General features: G+C 35.9%; 1 protein-coding gene across 1 annotated transcript in view; it reads right to left on the bottom strand.

The window, feature by feature from the left end:
- Window positions 1–22,552, bottom strand: part of Stpg2 (sperm tail PG-rich repeat containing 2) — a 432,046-nt gene that overhangs the window by 167,322 nt on the left and 242,172 nt on the right. Inside the window, exon 12 of the mRNA XM_052731729.1 lies at window positions 13,807–13,925. Coding sequence (XP_052587689.1) covers window positions 13,807–13,925 — 119 coding nt within the window. The remainder of the gene's footprint in view (window positions 1–13,806; window positions 13,926–22,552) is intronic.

The raw sequence follows: 22,552 nt of genomic DNA, 5'->3' as shown, positions 1-22,552 counted from the left end.
TGCCACTGAATCTCTTCGTGAAGATTCTCTGGAACTTTGTCAAGCAGCGTCCTCTGCCTCATGACTCGAGCCGTCCCTTGTGACATGGCCTGTGCCTCTTAGGACTTTAAAGGTCAGATGCATGGCATATGTTTTCGTCTTGTATTCCATACATTCCTGACTGAATATATGTCTGAACCATGTGACTTGAAATGCTTCATGGAAGATGTAACTTGTAGAATCACATATGGTAGCAGAGTTTGGGGAACAATGAAGTGGAGGACTGATAGAAAGTGACTCTGACATCATCACTAATTTTTTATTTATCTTTATTGAAAAGTTCCTCTTTGAAAGCTCATTGCATCAAGTTTCAGCATGAAGTCATTATAATAGTAATGGGGTTATACATATTAAAAGAGCTATATGAAAGAAAGTCTACATGTTCAGGAGCCAAATTTAATACGTAACAAATTGGATCTATTCCCAAAGTGGAGAGCCTCTTAATATAAATAATTGTTCTGTGAAGCACATTTTTTACTATTATCTACTATGTTCATTACAACTCAAATAGAAAAAGATATTGTCTTAGCCAGGGTTCCTACTGCTGTGAGGAAACACCATGACCAAAAACAACCTTGGAGGAAAAAGTTTACTTGGCTTACACTTAAACTGTTCATCAATGAAGGAAGTCAGAACAGGAACTCAAACAGGGAAGGAACCTGGAGGCAGGAGCTGATGTAGCGTCCATAGAGGGGTGCTGCTTGCTCAATACAGTTTTCTCAGCCTATTTCCTTATAGAACCCAGGACCACCAATCCAGGGACGGCATCACCCACAATGCTCTGGGCCCTCCGCCATCAATCACTAATAAAGAAAATGGCTTACAGCCAGATCTGATGGAGGCATTTTCTCAATTGGTATTCCTTCATTTCAAGTAACTCTAGTTTGTGTCAAGTTGGCATAAACTACCCAGCAAAGGTATCTACTATAACAATTTTTAAAAAAAAGTTATTCAAGAAAAACAAACTTCAGTGAATTGTTGGTAACAGTTTTGGATTAGTAATAAAATTCCAAATTTTAGGATTCATATTAAAGGTTTTACAATATATATTTACTATAGTGGTACAGATATTGCACCATTGTGATTTCTCATAGTGATTTTCTTAATAAATTCTCAGATGAATAATACTGATAAATTAGTAATTGTAAACATAAGTATATAATTAAAACCAAATATATTCCAGTAGCTCCTGAAAGATTCAGTAATCTTCAGGCAATTATTAAAACAGAAGAAATAATAGTTAGTCATGATTTGGACATTTTGTGAATTTGATAAAGAATTTGGTTTAAATAATTTTTCCAAATAATCCATGTGGTGCATTTCTTGAATTAGAATTTTGAAACTATAATCTAAAATCTGCAACTAAAAAAGTCACATGAGTAAAAGAGAAGCTTTAGACTGCAATACGTTCTTTTGCAGTGCATTGAAAGCTCATATTATACTATTTTCTCTTAGTCTGATAATTTATCTTGACCTTGCCTTTTATTACATAAGAAGCCACTGCTGAGAACTGCAGTTAATACAGCTATGAAACTTTAACACCATCTTCAGTTTTTACAAATGGTGTGATTTTCTGTCATTACTGAGATAGCTTGGATTAAGACATGAGAGCAGATGTAGTGACACACTGGATAACCATGCAGTGGATATTGGACACAGGGTGACTTCCACAGAGGGGAAAGAGGCTTCACAACAGGTCCCATGTCATGTCATCAATTACGGACCTGTCACACTAATGACTAAGGAAACGCAGGGAGCAGTGACAATGGGAACATTCATCTTTCTCTTCTCTGGCGATGCTGCACCTGTAGCCCACTGCACTCTGTCTTCTGCTGCCTCCCGCCTACCTGACTTTTGTTCTCCATGACAGTGAATGCGAGCACGAGAATGCAGCCTATCTATCATCCTTTCTTCCTGAAAGGCACCTTGACTGCGGTTAATGGCTGTAATAAGACCAGACAATAGAGTCTCTACCCTGCCTCTTATGTTCAGTTTTCCAAAAGTGGATCCAATTGTCACAAAACAAAATCAAAAGATTCCATCAGAAAAGCAAATCATACTTTATACCCACCATCTCAAATATTTTGTTCTGCTAGCTCATGCCATAAATATGAACTATACTTTGAAGAGAGATGTGAATGAAAACTAATGGGACCAATTTTCTCATGTGAATTACACAAACAACAGTAATAAATAGTAAGTACATAATATTCTTATGAGCTTCATACATAAAAACATACAGGCTTTATATTTTTAGATGAAGTTGTACGCAACCAAAGCTTCCTCTCAGGAAAGCAATAGTGACTTTGAACAATCGTCTATACATCTGATACTCCCCTTCTATTCTTTACAAAATGACTTTATGATATAAGATGTATACATATAGAAAGATTATTAAAAGAAACAAGTTTGTACCATATGAAGAACAGATTTAGTAAACAATTTTTGTTAAGCATTGTTTTGTTTGAGACAGTTTTGTTGTTTTAGAAAGCATTTCAATCTGTAGCCCAGCCTAACCTAGAACTCTCTATGGAGTAGTCCAAACTGGCTTTGAAATTGTGACAGTCCTCCTACTTCAGACTCCTAATAGCTAAGATCAGAGGCATGAACAACCACGCCTGGCTAACAGTTATTTTTAAATCCCTATCAAGTGGTATGTGGCCTTCACATGAATTGGGCTGCATAATGCTAAATCCTTGTTTTGTCAAAACACAGACTTAAACTGTGTTTCAGGGTCTATATCTTTAGGATCCTCATCCAATGGCTTCCACCTCTTAGGGTTATTGCTAGGAATAACTAGAGTAGTAGCAAGGTACAAAGAAAACCCTAAATAGCAGTTTTAAAATAGTACTGTGCTCCTAAAAACTAAAATAAGGAAACCATTTTCCTTGTAATATTAAATATTAAAAACTAAGCTAGGCATGGTGATAGATATGGATGGATGGATGGATGGATGGATGGATGGATGGATGGATAGATGGACAGATGAGAGAGAGAGAGAGAGAGAGAGAGAGAGAGAGAGAGAGAGAGAGAGAGAGAGAGAGAGAGAGAGAAAAGTCTATTCCACCATAGAATTGCTGCTGTTTCTTGTACTGTATTACACATCAGGCACTAAAGGCTATTTCAATGATTTCGATTGCCATAAGACACTTGAATGATAGGCTGTTATTATTTCCATTTTGTGTAATAAGAAATCTTTAAGGGTTTAATTATTTGCTAGGAATTTTCAAGCTTTTTTTCAATATTTCAAAACAGAAGATTCAAAAAACATGTATTTTTCTACCAATTAAATATTTCAAGATGAAATAAAAAGAGTAGCAATCTCAAACATGTCTATAAATATCTATGACATAAGGTAGTAATATAAAGTATCCCTTATCCAAAATACTTGAGAAAAACAGTATCTGTGATTTCATAGGGTTTTTTGTGTGTGTGTGTGGGAGGGAGACGGGGGTGAGGGGCTGGATTTGGGACTGTTTGAATGTGGATAACAAAAAACCTTGAGTATAAGACCTAAGTCTAGTAGAAAAGTTACGTCTCATATACACTTTATGCACACATCCTACAAGCAATTTTAGACAGTATCTTTAGTACACCTGCCTTTTGACTATGACTAGTCACATAAGATGAGGTATAAAGTTTTGCCTATATAGCACTGCATGAGCATTTTATAAAGTTTCAGAATATTTTGAAGGCTGAAGTAAAGATTCTTAAATAATAATCTTCTAAGAGAGGAATAGAGATATATAAGTCAAAAAGAAGGAATTTAAAGGTTAGAACTCAACAGAACATGACTGTTTAGGCTAAGGAGGTCAATATGCAATTAACTACCTGAATAGGGCAGTTATCTTCTCTAGACACACCCAGACACATGACAATAGAGCACAGATGATAATAAATTTAAAACTCAGGCTAAAATTCACCACCACTGAGAGGGAGAAACCGGAGTTAAAGCAGCCTGTCACTGAGTTATAGTGTTGGTTCTAAACCAAGAGATCATTTGCTACCTTTTTTGAAATTTCCAACACAATTACAGTGGTGGCAGTTCTGAACATGAACCAGAGGAATAATCTATATTGTTACGATACACTGTAATATCTGAGGAAAACTCACATTGGTGATGCTTTCCAGAAATCCGTGCATTGGTCATTCGTTGTATTATAAGCAAACTTGTAGGGAGAAATCCATAATTCAACCTGAAAAGCAGCCTCACACCACATACTAAGAAAATCATCAGAAAAAGCATCAAGGATTTCCCTATTGATGTTCTAAGTGCAGTTGACACAATCAGCATCTAAAATAAAATATAGGCTATATAGACATACCCTATAACAACATTTCAGCATTTAGTCTTATAAAATGAGTATTTTTAATTTGCAGTCATAGATCAATAGTCACTGGAACTTTAAAAACAAAAGTTTCAATATTACTGAAAAAAATCTTTCACCTTCTTGACATGTATTCAAAAATCAAGATACTGGGATAAAGCCAACCTACTCGTAACTAGTACATAACATTTGCATAAACCAGTTTTTGTTGTTGTTGTAATGACTAACTCCAGGTTTGTTTTCTCAAAGCACACAGCTGCCCATATGTTTAAGTCTTCACTAAACTGCCAAGGGAGGCTCTAGCCTCTGGCTTCAGTTATGTATTTTCTAGAGGGATTAAAGCAAAGAATATGAGGCTTTATATTATCTTTCTTTCCATACTGACAGGGTCCTTTAAATAATTACAAAAGAAGTGAAAATGCAAGACATGCATGATTCTTCTCTTACATACTATTTTATACTTTATTTTATAAAATATTTAGGCCTTTTTGTAAAACAGATACACATAAGTTAACTATATCTTTCAATAATTATTTTAGTAGGAAGTCCCATGGGAACTCCCCAAATAACCCAGGCCATTCCCAATAACCAAGGCTCTTGGCAGTTCTCCCCAAACTGATGGAAAGGCCCTACTGCTTTGCTGAAGACAACACCTACAGAAATCATTGAACACAGAGTAGTTGAGCTCAGTCCTACCTACAGCCCTCACCCCTACAGACTAGTGTTCATGATACTGTCAGGTACTCTGCATGTTACCAAATGGAGAAAAGTAAACATCAACCCAACTACAAACCCTTTTATCTACAAAAGTAACATGGCTGCAAGACATACTCGTCCAATAGTGGCACAAAGCCTGTGAGAGTAACCAACTAATATGTGGCTCAAGTTAAGGCCCCTTTCATAAGAGGGAACCCATACCTGATACTGCTCACCTGTCCACAAACTGAAACTAGATAGAACAGGGACCTAAAGGAAAATCAAATACTACTGTTCTCCTAAAGGAACATAGCAATAAAATGACTCCTAACAACATTCTGCTACACTCAGATCAATGCCTTCCTCAGCTCTCAAGAGAGAAGCCTCCTCCTGCAGCAGATAGGAAGAAATACAGATTTCCACAGCCAGACAATATGCAGGGAGTGAGAGACCTTGGAACACTCAGCTCTGAAAGGGATGTTTCCATCAAATCACACATCTCAGAGCTTTGGGAACTCTGCAGAAGGGTTGGAAAAAAGAATGTAAGAGCCAGAGGGGATGGAAAACACCAGAAAACCAAGACCTTTGAGACAAACAGGGCTGGGGCACAGATGAACTCACAGAGACTGAGGCAGCTTGTACAGGGCCTGCGTGAGTCGGCACCAGATGGGGCCCAAGAGGCGAAAGAAGTGGACACATTCCCACATCCTTAACCCATCATCTATATTCTCAAGAAAGAAAAACTATGAAGACAGAAAAAAGATCAGCAATTTTAACACAAGTCCTGTTGATCCACAAACAAGGCAGGTCTTTCCATCCTCTAGTGTCTTCTACAATTTCATTCTTTGGGGAATAATGGTTTTCATCATAAGAGTCCTTGGTTAAGATTGGCTAGGTACTAAAATCAATACACAGATTCCTTATAAAATCCATAAAAATAATAACTTTTTACAAAATGTAAAAACAATGTTTACAGTGCCTCACTCAAAAATCATTGCTTCTTTTCTTTTTTTCTCAATCCTTCATGTTGTAGCAAGAGTCTTTTGATTCTTGTTGTCAATTTGACATTTTTGTCCCATTTCTCATGACCCTGAAAGCTAATTAGAAGCTATCTAGACATGCCTGGGGCTTGCCAACCTGATCTTGGATGATGGCTCAGACATTTTATTAGCAAAACCTCACATTGGAAATTGGGTAGCTTTGGGGTTTTTTGTTTGTCTGTTTTCAGAACTGACTATTTCCTTAAAGGAGAATCTTTAATTCTCCTGATAGAGGTCAGAATCCAAGAGTAAATGAATGGGCTAGCATCCCCTGCTGTGATGAGTATTAATTTACTTGGTCACACACACACATACATACATACACACACATACACACACACACACATATATATATATATATACAATTTTAATATTAATATATATTTTAATATTAACAATGCTAAAGTCATTGTTTGACAAAAGATGATTTTATTTCCTCATTGATATTTAATTCATTATTTTGAATAATTTTGCAGGTGTGCACATATGCACACACATGTGGACCACTGGATAGCCTTGGACATCATCCTTATATATGCCATCTACCTACCTGACACAAAGTCTCTCAGTGGCCTGGAGTTCCCAGTTAGCTAAGACTCTTCTTCCCATAGTTTATGAAATATTTCAGAGTGGTATAATAAATATATTTCACACTTGGTGTTAGAAATTGACATTTAATTTTTCCTCTAAATTGTTTTTTGACTAATTTTCCAAATATAAAATTTCTCTCAAAATCAGTAAAGCATATGCATGCAGTATTATTTTTATACAGTGTACTGAGACAACAACTCTTCGACACAACACAGGGTGAGGATAGTTAAGTTTTAATAGTATATCAGAATCAGTTATCATGAAAGTAGTGTTTTCCAAGACATAAAGTAGACTATGTTACAAGACTGTAGGACTGCTGACACAGGAGGTAGTCAAAGTTGGCCAATTTCAGCCCTTGGGGAAACACCTTCAACCTACTTGAGCAAGTCAATAACAACATAAGTAACAACACAGGAATGGAAAAAGAGTTGGTAGGCAGGCAGCCCTATCTGTTAAGAAGCCAAAGACCATCCTTGATCAGTAAGGATTACACAAATTAATGGAAAAATTCAACTTCAAGGTCCAATGTTCTTAACACTGTTGCTGAAAACAGCCTCCTATGACATACAAGGTCAGCAGAGCTCTAGCTTAAGGGAAGATGGCAAGTTCAGGCACTCACTCATGGTTTAACAAACCTAGCTGGATATGCGTTAAACTACTTCATATTCACACAATATGGATGACTGTGGAATTATGATCCTGTGAATAGATCTTTCTTCTAACTCATTACAGACTTTAAAAGATATAATAAAAGATGTAAAGAAAGAGAAAAAACAACACTTGAGACTTGAAAAAAGTATGTGTAGAAGAACGTATTATTTTCAGATCATGCTTGCTTTTCTTGTTATTGGAGTAAAATTATTGAAAATTAGCATGGTCAAAATTCCAACTGTTCCAGGAATTAACAGGTCATAAAAATGCCATCCAGTGGCAATGAAACCATACTACACCAAGTACAAATATGAATGCCCAATTAGAATGTAAAGAGTTACTTAAAAACAGAGGATTAAGCACACCTATCATGAGGGGCTCCATCATTGGAACTGAGGACAATCAAAAGAAAGGATTAAAAGGGTGGTACTTCATAGAAAATTTTTGGTTTGCCCATCAAAAATTCAAAAAGTCTCCTTTTAGACTTTTGGATAGAAGAAAGTAACTGATATTTCTAAGATTTAGCTACTAAAAGTTCATAAAAAAAAAACCTGCTTTCCTCACTACATCTATTAACACTGGCCAACCTCTAACAAAGATTCTAATCCATATATCTCATCTTATAAAACTTGTAGGCTGGTAAACCAAAGTTTATGAGGCTATGAAAGTGAAAAAAATGAATTATGAAAACCAGACATAAAAATCTGTTACTATGAAAGACTATTGATTGCTTTCCTTCCTTGGCTGCATGCATAGCACCTTCTAATACTATGAGAGCTAGTTCTCAGGGATGACACTTCCACGTCAGTTCTAATTGGAATCCCCAAGATCTATGTCCAGAGTGTGCTTGACTTTGGTAACATGGACTTACCCTCAAGCTCTGAGAAGCAACAAGGGCATTGGCAATAGCCTATACAGTTTGGGGAATCTCTTGGACTTTTCTGACCAGTAACAAAAAGAGACATTTCTTATGTCCAACCCAGGGATTTGTGTGAGATAGTCTATGGCTCCTTGGGGAAGTATTATCACCCCTTGTGCTATAACTCAATGAAAACTATAATGTGCGTGCATGCGTGAGCGCATGTGCGCGCGCACACACACACACACACACACACACACACACACACACACACACACACAATGTATGTATTTAAGTAAGCTTATAAAATAATTTTCAAACATCCTTAAGTATTATTCATCTCTTCTTCCTCCCTCTTTTTCTGTATTACCTTCCCTTCCCCACCTCCCAGTTAACACCCTCCATCCTGTTTTCTCGTTTCCCCTTTCACATTATCTGTGCCCTACCTTCCCCTTCTCTAAAGCTCCCTCTACCCCTTTCCCCTCCTAGGACCTTTCCTCTTTCCAGCTTCCACAGTTACCTCAGGTTACACACCTGACTCTAATGATTTAGAGCTGGGACCCACAAACAAGAGAGAATATGAAACATTTGCTTTGCAGGTCTGAGTCACCACACTCAATATATTCTTCCACTGCCATCAATTTTTTTACGAATTTCATTTTCCTTTACAGCTGAATAGAATTCCATTGTGTACGTGTACCATACTTTCATTCATCAATAGAATAATAATCATAACAATAATCAGCCTATAAAGGTATCATCAGTGGTAAAATACTGTCATTTTCATCTTGTAACTAATAGCTATTAGTAACTAATAGCTGTCTAATTGAACTTAAGGCCCACTCAATAGGAGCAAATTCATACCTGATACTATGAACCTAGAATACTACTACTAGTGGCTGGAGAAGTCATAGACAATAGAGGAGAATCTAGTACTATCATTTTTCTAAAACAATACAACTTTTGAATCTTGTATACGCACTCATCCTTCTACCCACAGCTCATGTAGATCTCAGCCTTCCATCAAAGAAGCTTCTTCTTATAGTAGATGAAGACCATTGCAGAGATTCAAACCTATTCAAAATTCAGATAATTTGTAACTGTGGGGTGCCCAACCTCAACAGATACAACTACAAAACAACCTCTACACATAACACTCGGGGAACATCATGAAAGAGGGGAAAGAAAAAGTGTAAGGGTCAGATGATCAGAACACTTGCTTTGAGATAATATCTTTAAGACATGGCAGAAAGTTCCACCCATGAAATCTCAACAATATCGCTGCCTAAACAAGACTGTATAATGATCACTCCAGCTGAAATTCCAATGATGATGAAGGAAATTTTACAAGGCTTCACCTTCAAATGAGGAGATACAATTAATCAGTGGCTGCTGAGAGACAGAGAATCAATTTCCTGAGAAGCCCACAATAGGTTATCCAATCACAAGTAGTCAGCAATAAACACACCTACATATACACAATGCTAAATGAACTCAGTAGGTTATGTGCATGTGCATATATATCTATGAATATATATATATATATATATATATATATATATATCTGAAAATAACAATAAAAGATTATTTCATGGGGGTCATGACTCCATGAAAATTATCTAAAACATGTAATCAATCAATAGCCTAAATTAAAAATTTATCTTTAGGATCCAGTTGCTCTATCTCTCTTCAAATACAAGAGCTACTAAAATAAATAACCTGAAACTTCTCAACACAACACACAGCGTATCACACGCTGGACTGGGGCAGAATTCCCACAATGACACGCTAATATTATGTTTTCGACGACATAACTTTGTCTCCCCAAAATGCAAAAAATTGGAAAGCCGACAGACTAGTAAACCAAGTCGTTATAAGCACAACTGAGGGTGAATTAAAGGAAGGCCAGAGTCCATAAAGAGTTAGAGACATTCTTTTTATAATGACAAATGACAGGTAGCATATAAGAACTCTCGTTAAGCAATATGTGATGATTTTTATGCTTGAAGTGCAAATCCTAAAAGCAAAACTACAGGACACATTTCCAAGGGCTATGAAATACTAGCCTACACACCTTAAAGCAATTGAACTTTTAATAGCAAGCTTGTCAGATTTTAAAATTAAAATGTTAATAAACCATTTCTGCACAGATTAATACATATTTTGGGGGAAATAAATCTTGGAACTATCTTTAATATCAAAATTGTATGTGTATCTGTGTGCTTTATTATTGTATATTTGCAATTTAGCAGGAAACTATAGAGGAGAGTCAAGTTTTAAATATTAAAAACCTTTGATTTAGTTTGATTCATGTTACTATAATTCTCAGCATTGTCTAATACCTAGTAACAATCTAATATCTAGTAACAAAGGAAATCTTCAATGTCCATAGTTCAGAGAAGAGAAAATCAGTATTTCAAAACTCTGCGTTTTTATACCCCTACAGGTCCAATACTCACCCACTCATTTTATTTTAAATACAAAGGAAAATTGCTGTTTGCCAAGAATTTTGTATATTTTGGTGCTTCTTTGAGTTTGTATATCTCGTTTCATTTTTCTATATCATGTTTTTTGGCTTCTCTAAAAAGAAAAGTCCCATAACATTTTCGTATTTTATAAAAAATACTGTCAAGTTTTATTGATTCCTTTTGACCAGCTTCCTGACTCCATATACCTTTGTATGCCCCATCTTTTCCCAATACTACAAATACCTTATGATAATTAAAATATTTATATATTTTCCTTAATGAACTGCTATAGGCTTTAAAGAACATTTTTGTTTCAGATTTTCAGAGCCTACATCAAACTGAGTCAATATTTATAAGGTAGAAATGAAATGATATAACCATGAGCTAGAAGTAATAATAATAATAATAATAATAATAGCAACTAATGGGCCTTCCTACACTCAAATCTTACAACAAATACCTTTATGAATGATATCACAAATATCATCCATATTTGTGATAGTTTTTATCCTTGTTGCATATAATTAAGTTAATTAAGATTTATTGTCAGTTTTCTCTTAATTCAATAAAACTGCCATTTCCATATATGTAGCTTTAAATTTTTCCTCTTTTGACTTTAAGCAATGAAACTTATTTTTATAATGTAATTGTATACTAACATATATGTTAAATATAGAAAATGGAGCCAGTTTGCTTAAAACAGAGACTAGATTATATAGTGAACATCTCCTTACTTCTTGAAAGTGATTCTTTGGAACCAATACAGACTCTCAAGTTCTCTAGGAAAATTAATTTTCCACACCTCTACCCTTAAAAAATCCTGGCCCACTCACTGTCAAATCATATTTTGAAATCTTAACCCCATGTAGAAAATTAGGAAGTGATATAATTTGGTAGGTGATTTAAGTCTTGAGACATAACCCTTAGGAATAAATAAACATAAGAAAATAATGAAGACATTCTTATGAGATACCACTGAGTAAATATTCTCATTACTAATGTTCCAAAAAGAAAGGAGAAGAAACTTATTTAATTAAATAATAGCAAAAATTTACTCAAATCATGGACAAATATAGACATCTAGGTCCACAAAGTACCAAAGGCCTTAGTTACATTCAGACAAAAGGTTATCTTGGAGGTATTTTGTACTCAGAAGCTCAGAATCCAACACAAAGAGAAAAGCATCAAGTCACACTTAGAGAAATCTCAAAGAAACTAAGCAAGTTCTCACCAGGCAGGAGCACAAGTATTATATACTCACGGTCTTAAAGGAAATGAAACAACAACTGCTCTTAGAGGAAATGAAACAGTGAACTTATTCAGAAATAGAGAAATAAATCAGGAACAGAAGAACCACATCACAAGAAGAGTCTTGCGCACACACACACACACACACACACACACACACACACACACACACACACACACACAGCTTGAAGGAGCACTAGATTGGGAAGAAAAGGGACAATAATTAATATCATTACAATATAGAAAGCACAAAAGTTACTGTTACCATGGACAAAAAGAATAAGAATGGAATCAGAACTTCCAGTGTATACTGCTTAACCACAAATGAAAAATAGCATTTTAGAACAGAAAGAAAGAAGCAAAGGACATGTTAAGCATCCAGAAAAAGTTTTTTAAAAATACAAGAAAAAGAAACTTACCTGTCAAATAATAGCTTTGAATGAAAATGCAATATTAAGCTCTTTCATTTAAAGATTTATAAAAACATGAAATGATATGCTACCTACAAAGACATCACTTTACTTAGAAAGTGACACATGAAGGAACAGGTGTGACACATGTGCCATAAAATCGGCCTGAGTGTTTGCATTTGTGTCCAATAAAGCCTGCGGGAGCTACAGCGTTCATTCCACCAGAAGTAGACTCTAAGTACAGCACAAGGAGGTTCCTTACAAAACACAGAAATAACTAATACCAGTGCTTGCGTGGAATCATGGAGTTGGCCTGGTCTAGCTGTCTTGAGAGGCACACCTAAAGGATTTTCATGCTAAGGTCCATGGCTTCTCGGGCACTTGATGCCGTTCAGTTCCCGAGAAACCAAGGCATTCCCTCCGTCGGTGAATCATTCAGGCCACCCTGTGATTCTCTGTACTCCCTAGAAGCCAGCGAAGCACATAGAAGTTTGACAGGGCAACTGGTATTAGACATTAATCTTCTGTTCCCTGCGCAGCTTGCAAACATCATTGTATCCTGGCAACTACTAGTGAATTGATCCTGGTGACCACTATTGCATTGTTTCTGATATGGGGATAAAAAGACTGAGTGCTTACACAGAGAAACCTTGTCTCGAAAAACCAAAAAAAAAAAAAAAAAAAAAGACTGAGTGCTTACAATAAACCTGTCTCTGCCCCAGTCTTGCTAAGACCTCTACATAATGACCTCATTAAGATTCATTTCCTCTCAGCCACACCAGCTAACTGTGGCCAGGTAAGTAAGCACTGGTGCTTACAAGTGCTCATTAAAAGTCCCATAAAATTGCCAGGCGGTGGTGGCGCATGCCTTTAATAACAGCACTTGGGAGACAGGCAGACGGATTTCTGTGAGTTCGAGGCCAGCCTGGTCTACAGAGTGAGTTCCAGGACAGCCAAGACTGCTTCACAGAGAAATCCTGTCTCAAAAAACCAAAAATAAATAAACAAATAAATCCCATAAAATACACTCAAAAGGATTATAAAGGCCTAATATAAGTACAATTGCCACAAATGTTTATATAGATTTAAGCCATACACTCAGAAGGCCCTCAGCTTAGAAGACCTCCATTCACTATGAAGCCAAATGATATATATTAAAATATTAAAAGTATAAATATACATTACAACAAATAGAAAATATCCAAATAGTTTTTAAATTTATAGAAAAGTATGGATGTTTTATATATCAATGGTATAAAGGACAAATATAAAGTTAACATAATGTTAAAATTATAATTCTGCAATAATTTTCCTTAAAATGTGAAAATACATCTTCAAAAATATCTTACTCAAGTAAAAGGTTTTGATTAGGCAGTATTATCAGTAAACACATAGGAATAACCTAATGTGCACATGTTCTATACTTTACAGAAATGATTCTGTTCATGTCATAGCTGCAAGAAAGCATTGACAAACCTCGTATGTCGTTGGGCCAGGAGAGAACTCTTTGGGAAAATGTTCAAAACGCTTTGTTCCTTTAACAAATGAGATCATGGCAGAAGATTTCATTTTAATAGGATTGTATGTTGCAGGTCCTAAGAGAAAAGAACATAAATTTAAAGTAGTTTTATACTTCCCGACTTTAGTCAATTAGCTATTACTCTTAGGTTTGTACTCGTAATCTACAAAATAAGAAACAACTGTTCTTATGAAGTTTCTCTAAATAGTTAATGAATTTCAACCATGATAAGTATAAAATGATTATGTCTACTTGCTCAGTTGTTAAATGTAATATGGAAACAATTTCCTAAAAGAAGACAAAACTGCAATTCTCCAAGAGACACATCATAAAAAGTATACTTAATTCATTTATTTCCCAAATATTCATTCACATTCAGTGAGGGAGTAGTGGCAGCTGCATTTAGGAGAATGAAGATTTGAAGAGGCAGACAGATGATTTAATAGCATTCTGGACAACAAATATACATATATATATATATATATATATATATATATATATATATATATATATGTATCACAGCTCAAAGACAGTTTAAATGGAACAATGTATCAAAGATTATTTGAGTGGAAATCACATAATCCTAAAATAAATATTACTGTACCTAACTTAATGGGTCCCAACTTGCATGTTATAATACCCCTAAGTTATAAGAAAGTGACCAGAAGCTATTTTGCATATAAAGATGAGTATAGGAAATTCAATACTAAGTTAAACAGATATAGACTCCATCCTTTACTTGCTTGTTTTCCATGTTAGCTTTACGCACAGTCTTTTGTTTAAAAAGAAAATGTCCTACTTTCCTAGATAATAAGTATCTCTTAAAAGTTTTACATGGGACAGTGAGAAGACTCAGTCGATAAAGGAACTTGCAAAAAAGTTTGATGGTGTAGGTTGGATTCTTTAACCCCATATGGTAGAAGGAGAGAACCAACTCCTACAAGTTGTCTTCTGACCTCCAATGACCTGTATATACATGCACATGAGTACACACACACACACACACACACACACACACACACACACACACACACAGAGTAACTCTCTAAAACAACTAAATTTATTTAAGAAATGTTTTAGAAATAAAGAGACACATGAGAAAGTTGTAGTTTAAAAGCAAAATCTGACAGTACATTATAGGAAGAGACAACTTGAAGATGGTCCATTTCAGGAATGCCAATAAGGCATTTATGAACATTTATAGTGTGGAAGAGAAAGTCAGTATTCTCTAAGAAATACAAAAACATTAAGTATGGAGAGTGACTGGAAAAAGACAATAATCTATAGTGATACAGTTGGAAAAATGGCTCTAGAGTGGATGGGCTGGAGAGATGGCTCTAGGTGGCTGGGATGGAGAGATGGCTCTGGGTGTCTGGGATGCAGAGATGGCTCTGGGTGTCTGAGAGGCAGAGATGGCTCTGGGTGACTGGGAGGCAGAGATGGCTCTGGGTGACTGGGAGGCAGAGATGGCTCTGGGTGACTGGGCTAGAGAGATGGCCCTAGGTGGCTGGGCTGAGAGATGGCACTAGGTGGCTGGGCTGGAGAGATGGCCCTAGGTGGTTGAACTGGACTAGGCGTAGTGGTTAACAGCACTTGCAGTTGTCACAAAGGATGAAGAAAGAAGGTTTGGTTCCCAGAATTCAGGTAAGGTGGCTCACATCTACCTATGACTCCAGCTCTAGGGAATCTAAAGCCTTCTTTTGGCCTCTGCAAGCACCCACACACATTTATACATACACACATATAAATAAATTAAATCTTTTTAATGGAGAAAATAAAAAATATACAATATCTATGAAAATATTAAGCTTATGACCAAAACAAGGGAAGCAGAGCAAAAAGACATTAGAGAGTGGCATCATGAGTTTGCTAAGAATGTGTTGTCTTCAATAGTTGAAAGGGTGTCCAAGAAATGATACCAAAAAGGCAACGGTAACTTCACGAGCCCAATAGGAAGCTGATCTGAGACAAACAATCCAGTTAATCACAGGAGTAATGGCTGAAGTTGTTCTCAGTGATGGTGTATGGAAACAGAAATCTACACAAGAGACTAAAAGTTAAAAAAGCAATAGAAGAAAGGAGAGTGCAGAAAAGGAGGAAGAGAATCTAGTGAACAGATGAACAGCTTGTGACTAGATTACAAAAGCTGACAGTGTAAATATAGACCGGTTAATTTGCTCCACTCCTAGTCAAACCAATGCTCACTAGGTCTGCCCCGTGCCAAATACTGTATTTCAAGAAAGAGCTCTATGAAATCAAACATTTCAAAAAGATAGACTTCATGAAGATTTCCTTACCATGGATGTGTGGAATATTTCAGAACATTTGCAATGAGTGAAATTATAACAGGAGAATTCAAGAGTCACTCCAGGAATATAAAAGTAATTTGGGGGCATAGTGTATCATCAATGAACATAAACAGTGAGCTAGTAAAGTAAATACAAAGATATTAATGGAATATAAATATAATGCTTCTGTATCTCTCTAGTCAACATTCATTCAAAATTATATACTTATGAACATGCATTCCTTATGCTTTTAAGATCAATAGCTTCTTAGAACTAATACATTCATATGAATCATTTTAATGCTTTGATTCATTGTAGAGAGCATTTCAAAATATGGAGAAGATAACATCCAGTCTCTAGTTCAAACAACCCATATCAACTTAATAGCTATCCAAAGCTAAAACATCATTGTAGGAAGTTAATGGGTAATGATCTACCAAGGCACATGTTTTTTTTCACAACTCTTGTTACTGTAAAATAACTGTATAGATGACAGTAGGATGATATAATTTGTATGTATTTAGAATGTGGCAGAACAACACACAAATATTTAAGTAAAATATTGTAAAAGATAGACTTTCATATACAAATTAAGCTATGCACAAAATTTTATGTATTGCTGTAGTAAACAGAAAAAAACTGCCATTGGGAACTGGCTATATAATTCCAGTTAGTTAATTGACAATTGAAACGTTACTGACCCAGATATACAAAGGTTAATGCAACAGGCAAGGCTATTATCCAAACACTATTGTATGGAGACATTTTATTTTCAATTATGAAAAACATAGTCTGTGCTCTGCACTTACTACTGTGCTACAGCAACTGATAAACATGTTCACTCATTGTTAAGCAGATTCTTTACATATTCTGCATATGTGTTATATATATATATATATATATATATATATATATATATATATATGTAATTCTTCAAGTGTAATTTGGTAGATTTATCTCTTTTGTTGGAATTCCTTTGAGGGGTATTAAGTAAAGAAAAATACTTCACCATTCTTCTTCCTGCATTTTAGCACTTGGTCTGTTTTAAGCTATGGAGTACTAAAAAGATTTATTGCACTTAATCTTAAAATAAAATTCCAATTATGTACACTGCTGTTTATATAATACAGGTCAAAGACTTACATCACTACACCAGCTCTGATTCACAGCTGGATTGTTCAGAATCCATCTCCTATTTATATACAAAATGCCATGTTTTAATCACAGGTTTTGGAAGAAGAAAACTTCTCATCCAACATCTATGAAAAGTATGCCTGAATCATGACTAGTATATAATAGGAAATTCCATAGCAGGTGATTCTTATAATTACATATTTTCCAGCCCTCTGCCAATTCAGTCTCTATGAAATGTCAGCCAATGCCACAGGGCAAAAACAGTAGAGAACAGAAACACTGAGTAATCTAAAATAAAATCTGTTCTCACAGTCCTTCAGTGTGACCATTTTGGTACATAAGAGTGGACACTAAAATAACCACTTCTATAAATAAATCTGATAATCTCTGATTTAAAAATGACTGTCTCTATGCTGAGTCAATACTTAGAAATCATGAAATCATTCTTACTCAATAATAATGAACTCTACATCATATAAAGATTATTAAAAACCCACTGAAAAGTAAATATTCCCTATGTAGGCACAGTTTTAGGATTTTTTTAAATGAGAAAAAAGCTCACTTAAGTAACATGGTTTTAAAATATCAAGTAAAGAGTTGATATTTTGTACAACTTATTTTATCACTGTGACTTTATTATTTGGTTTTAAAAATTATGGAATATCAAAGAAAAGATGAGTCCTTAAAACACACCATCATATTAGAGACATATTGTGATTTACTGTTTTCTACTGTATCTAAGATTCAATTTGATCCAATGGCACTTCAGACTATGACCACGGTATTTCAGTCTATGAAATTGAGCTTGCAGATAATGATGAGGAGATATGCAGACTAAACCTGTATTAATTTTAAGAAAATTTCTCATATCTGTGTTCACTGTCTCATTAACTTTGCTGTCCAAAATCAAAATACTGTCGCATACTTGTTCTACTGGTTGTGGATCTTAGCCTTTCAACAAATGAGCCATCTCTCCTGCCCAGCACTGTTACATATTCAAAGACAGAAGGCATAAGGATAATGATTCTTTAAATACTTCCCTAAGTATTGAATATTTTAGGATAATATCTTAAAGTAGTACAGAGTACCAAGAAATTCCTGTCAAAGGGGCCTTAAGAAATAGAATATAATAGTATACTCCAAACCAAGTAGATTAGGGGATTAGTCTACCTAAACCATGTTCCTGTTAAAACACTTGTTCTTCACATTGAACAAGCAATGGGGCTGTCGCTGTGATAACATATAAATACATAATCATATGGCTTTATCTTGACCAACATAATGCTTCAGGAAGCAATGGCTGTTTATATGTGGGCCTTTACATTATATATTTATCAAAATGTGCATCTATCAGCCCTGTCAAATGAATTTTTAAACTGCTTCTAAAACAAAAGTATTTTTACTCTCTGGTAATATAAGTATTTTATAAGCAAATTTCACTAGACTTAAAGATGTATACATTATAACACAGCATTCCAGTATGAATTATAGGAACCCAGTGATAAGGAAGCCACCTTTCATTTAAAACTATGTGGCAGTCTACAAATATGCAACTCATGAATGGCTTTCATCAATAACTAAAATGATAGAACAGCTTTTGTGCTTTATCATCTACTTTTTACATTAATTGAGATGTGGTGGTACATGCCTACAGTCAAAAGAATCATGAGCTTGAGGCTGGTCTGGCCTGTATGCAGAGATCTTATCTCAAAAATAAGTAAGTAAATGGTTTACTGACAAACATCTAGTATCTCAGGAAGCTTTGTGCTCCTTTTTGGCCAAAATGTATGTGTAGATTTAAGTACGAAAAAGACCTTTTCTTCATGGAACAGAGCCCTGTGATTACCATGATCTCCTGAGCATGCTCTACTAGAATAAGAAACCACAGACCACTGATACAGTAAAGAATGGAATCTACATCTAGGTAGGACAGACCCTTGTCTCATCCCTGTTAAGAGTTAGCGGTCCTACAAGTGGGCCTGAGGTTTGGCTGGATCTACCAACCGTATAACCATTCCCTTTCCTTGTCTTCTTTTCATTTCAGATGATAGGTAAAGTCTAAGTTGCCTTTAAACCTCCAAGGATTTGAGCTTCATTGTCCTTTCTCTAATGCTAGCATCCCCACCATATGGTGGCAGACCTTCGTGCCAGCTTATCTTACACAGCGAAGCTTTCTTCCTTCTCTTTTCTTCTCTGTTCTCTTTCCCTGGCAACAGTTTCCAAGTGAACAGTTTGCTTGCCCTGGGGTTTTCCTTTTAAACTCTAACAAATTTTCTGTCCTTGAGCTTTCATTTGAGTCCTCTTAATTTTTTTTTTCATTAATGAAACTAAGAACCCCAATAGGGATACCTACCCAATTTCTAAGCTATCATGTGATGGCTCCACCAGGGCTCCCCAGAATTCCTGGTAACACCTCTTTCATGCCTTTCTTTATTGATAGAGAATATGAACTATACCCCACAAATATAGATGGCACCACTACCAATAGAATTCTGCAAATATTCTTCCAAGACTTCTTCTCAATCAAGTACTACAGGTTCAGGTCAACCAACAATAATGGCAGTAGGATTTTTTATATCATATTTTCTTTCAAATAGCTAGGGGTTTTCTTATCATGCATCACACTTATATTCTATGGGTCTGTTTGTTACAGACCACTCATTTCTACCTAAAGCTATTACATAGCTTGAAATGTTGGGCATTGAAAACAAAGATATTCATATCTAGCACTGTGTATTTTTACCTAATCCTCCTCAAAATGTAGTGCACAGATCAAAGGCATGAGAATCATCCAACTGTGTCTTTGTGGGTTTTGTTTTGTGGGAGTTTGAGACATCTTACTCTGAGCCTAGTCTGGCCTCAGCCTGGAGATCCTGCTGCTTTTAGCTTCTGAAATTATGGGATTAAGGTGTGAGCCACCACAAAGATGTGCCCAAAGGCAAGTTCTTTGCACCCATCCTTACCACTAGAATAAACTGTGTTCTCTGCAATTCAGACCAAGAAAACACAATTTCACTGAAATCCTGTTTTAGACCTCTGAGCTACAGTTTAGAATTTTTCTGTCCAAAATATATTGAAGTATCAAAAAACTCTCCCCTCAAATATCAAAAGAAATAGTGATCCTAAAATAAATCTATCTTCTGAAAATTCAGATGAGTGAGATATAACTGCTTCTAGAAATCTATCTGATTCGCATCTACCCATGGTAGAGATTCAATAACCTCAGGACATGCCAGAACCAGGCAAGGAAGAGTCCTTTTGATTTACGCATAGGACTCTAATGTGTTTTACTTTTTTCTCAGTAACTGTCTAATGCAGAAACAGCTTGAAATCATATTTCTGTTTCAAATGTTAAAACCATATTCATATTGTAAGTACTTTAAGAACAGTGGTCTTGAAGAAGGAAGTAACTGATAGAGACTGGTATTTTAGAAACAGGAACGTTTCTGTGACCTGCTTTTTGCTGTTTTTAACACTATTGATGTTGTCATAGGCAACATTGTGGTGATATTTTATTTGTGCTTTAATAAATACAGCTTGCCTGGAGAGAGATCAGAGGAAATAACAAGCCATGTTAAGTAAACAAAGAAGTCAGGCAACAGTAGCACATGCCCTTAATCCTATCACTTAGCAAGGAGGATCTCTGTGTGTTCAAGGCCACACTAGGGAACAGAGCCAAGGGCGGTGACACATGCCTTTAATCCCAGTACCAACCATAGAGGTCTGTACAGACAGACAGAAAGTGACAGAGTTGTGTAAGAAGAGGAAGTGAGGTAGCTGGGCTAAGAGAGCCAATGAAAGGGCAGAACAGCAAGGCATATAGATGTGGTAGACAGGAAGTAACTCACATTTGGAAGCTGCTGAGTTGGTGAGATAAGGTTAGCTGTGGCTTTCCCTATCTCCCTCATCTTTCTCTAAGGCTCTCACCCCTGTATTTGGCTGCATGTTTTTTATTTAATAAGACCATTTAGAAATTCGTCTACACAACATCTTGGGCAAATTTTATAAATCTATTTGACAATCATTCAAGTTTTAATTCTTTTAAGAATTCTTGCCTCCATTATTTTACTCTGATGTTTTCAAAAGTAAACCTTAAATCTGACTTCAGGTTCAAGCTTTCTCTGTACTAGCCATGTGACCTAGGTAAATTCTCTAAACTTCCTAAGTTTTAGTTTCTTCTTTTGTGAAAGAGGGGTAAAATGGTCCAGAGAAGGTAAGCACCCTTCACAATGCGATCCTATGAGTATGAGCACACAGCTAAGCTGATGCAGCCCTTAGAATATCCCTGAGGGAAAGGAAAGCGGGACATCACTTAGAGTCTACAAGAAACTGGCTTCAAAAGCTACACTGTGCTTTGCCTCTTTTAGTTACTGAACATTGCCTTCAGAATTGCTAGAACCTCCCCAAACAGCAGACTTGCCAGAGGAATGTCAAATGAACGAGCTGAAAATGTCCCACTGCCTGAATGAGGTATAGTCCTGACGGTGGGTAGAGTCTAGTGGATGATAATCACAAGCTAGAGTAAGCTGGTAAATTCTGCAATTTTGTCCCTAGGTGTACTTTTCATTTTACACTGTATTTTAAAAGTTAAAAGTATAAACACACTTAAAACAAAAATGTCACAGTTCTAAAACCTTTCAAACTGCCACAATGTCGGCCGCCAAGGCTGCCACACACAGCTACTTTCTAACTCCATTCCACAGACAATGAGAGAAAAATGAAGGCTAAGTGCTGGTTCCCCCTGCACCCAGGTCCTTTGCTCTATTTTATGGGGAAGGCTGCCTCTCTGTGGTAGAATCCAACTGTATCCTGTTCTATGTGGGACAAATTTATATCTCACTCCTTTCTAAACTTCCAAAAAAAAATCTGCATAATGCTCAAAAGCGCAAAGATTTAAATACAGTATTTTGATCAGGGTCATATCTTTGACTTCATGTTTAAAAACGTCTTTGAACCTCGTGAATCAGCCGTACTCACCTAAGCAAGCATGCACAAGCAAAGCTGAAAGCAGCTTTTCCACAGGTAACAGATACCAAGTGTAATAGATTTGCTCAAACAGAATGGTCACATTAGCTGTCTCTTTTGAAAATAGAAGTCATTATTCACTTTACACTGAGTGACCTCTACTGGTCAGAAAGACACATTAATAGACATCCTACCCACCAGAAAGCAGCTGGTATCTTAATTTTGCCAACAAATGACTCATATATACTGTGTCATACATGTTGCCTGTTACTCACTTAGAGTAAAATGATACAGGGATGTATCATAGCTCAGATAC

Source organism: Peromyscus californicus, unplaced genomic scaffold (genome assembly GCF_007827085.1).
Source record: "Peromyscus californicus insignis strain IS unplaced genomic scaffold, ASM782708v3 Scaffold_9__1_contigs__length_137607984, whole genome shotgun sequence".
NCBI classification, from domain to species: Eukaryota; Metazoa; Chordata; class Mammalia; order Rodentia; family Cricetidae; genus Peromyscus; species Peromyscus californicus.
This window is presented reverse-complemented; position numbering and strand designations above follow the sequence as displayed.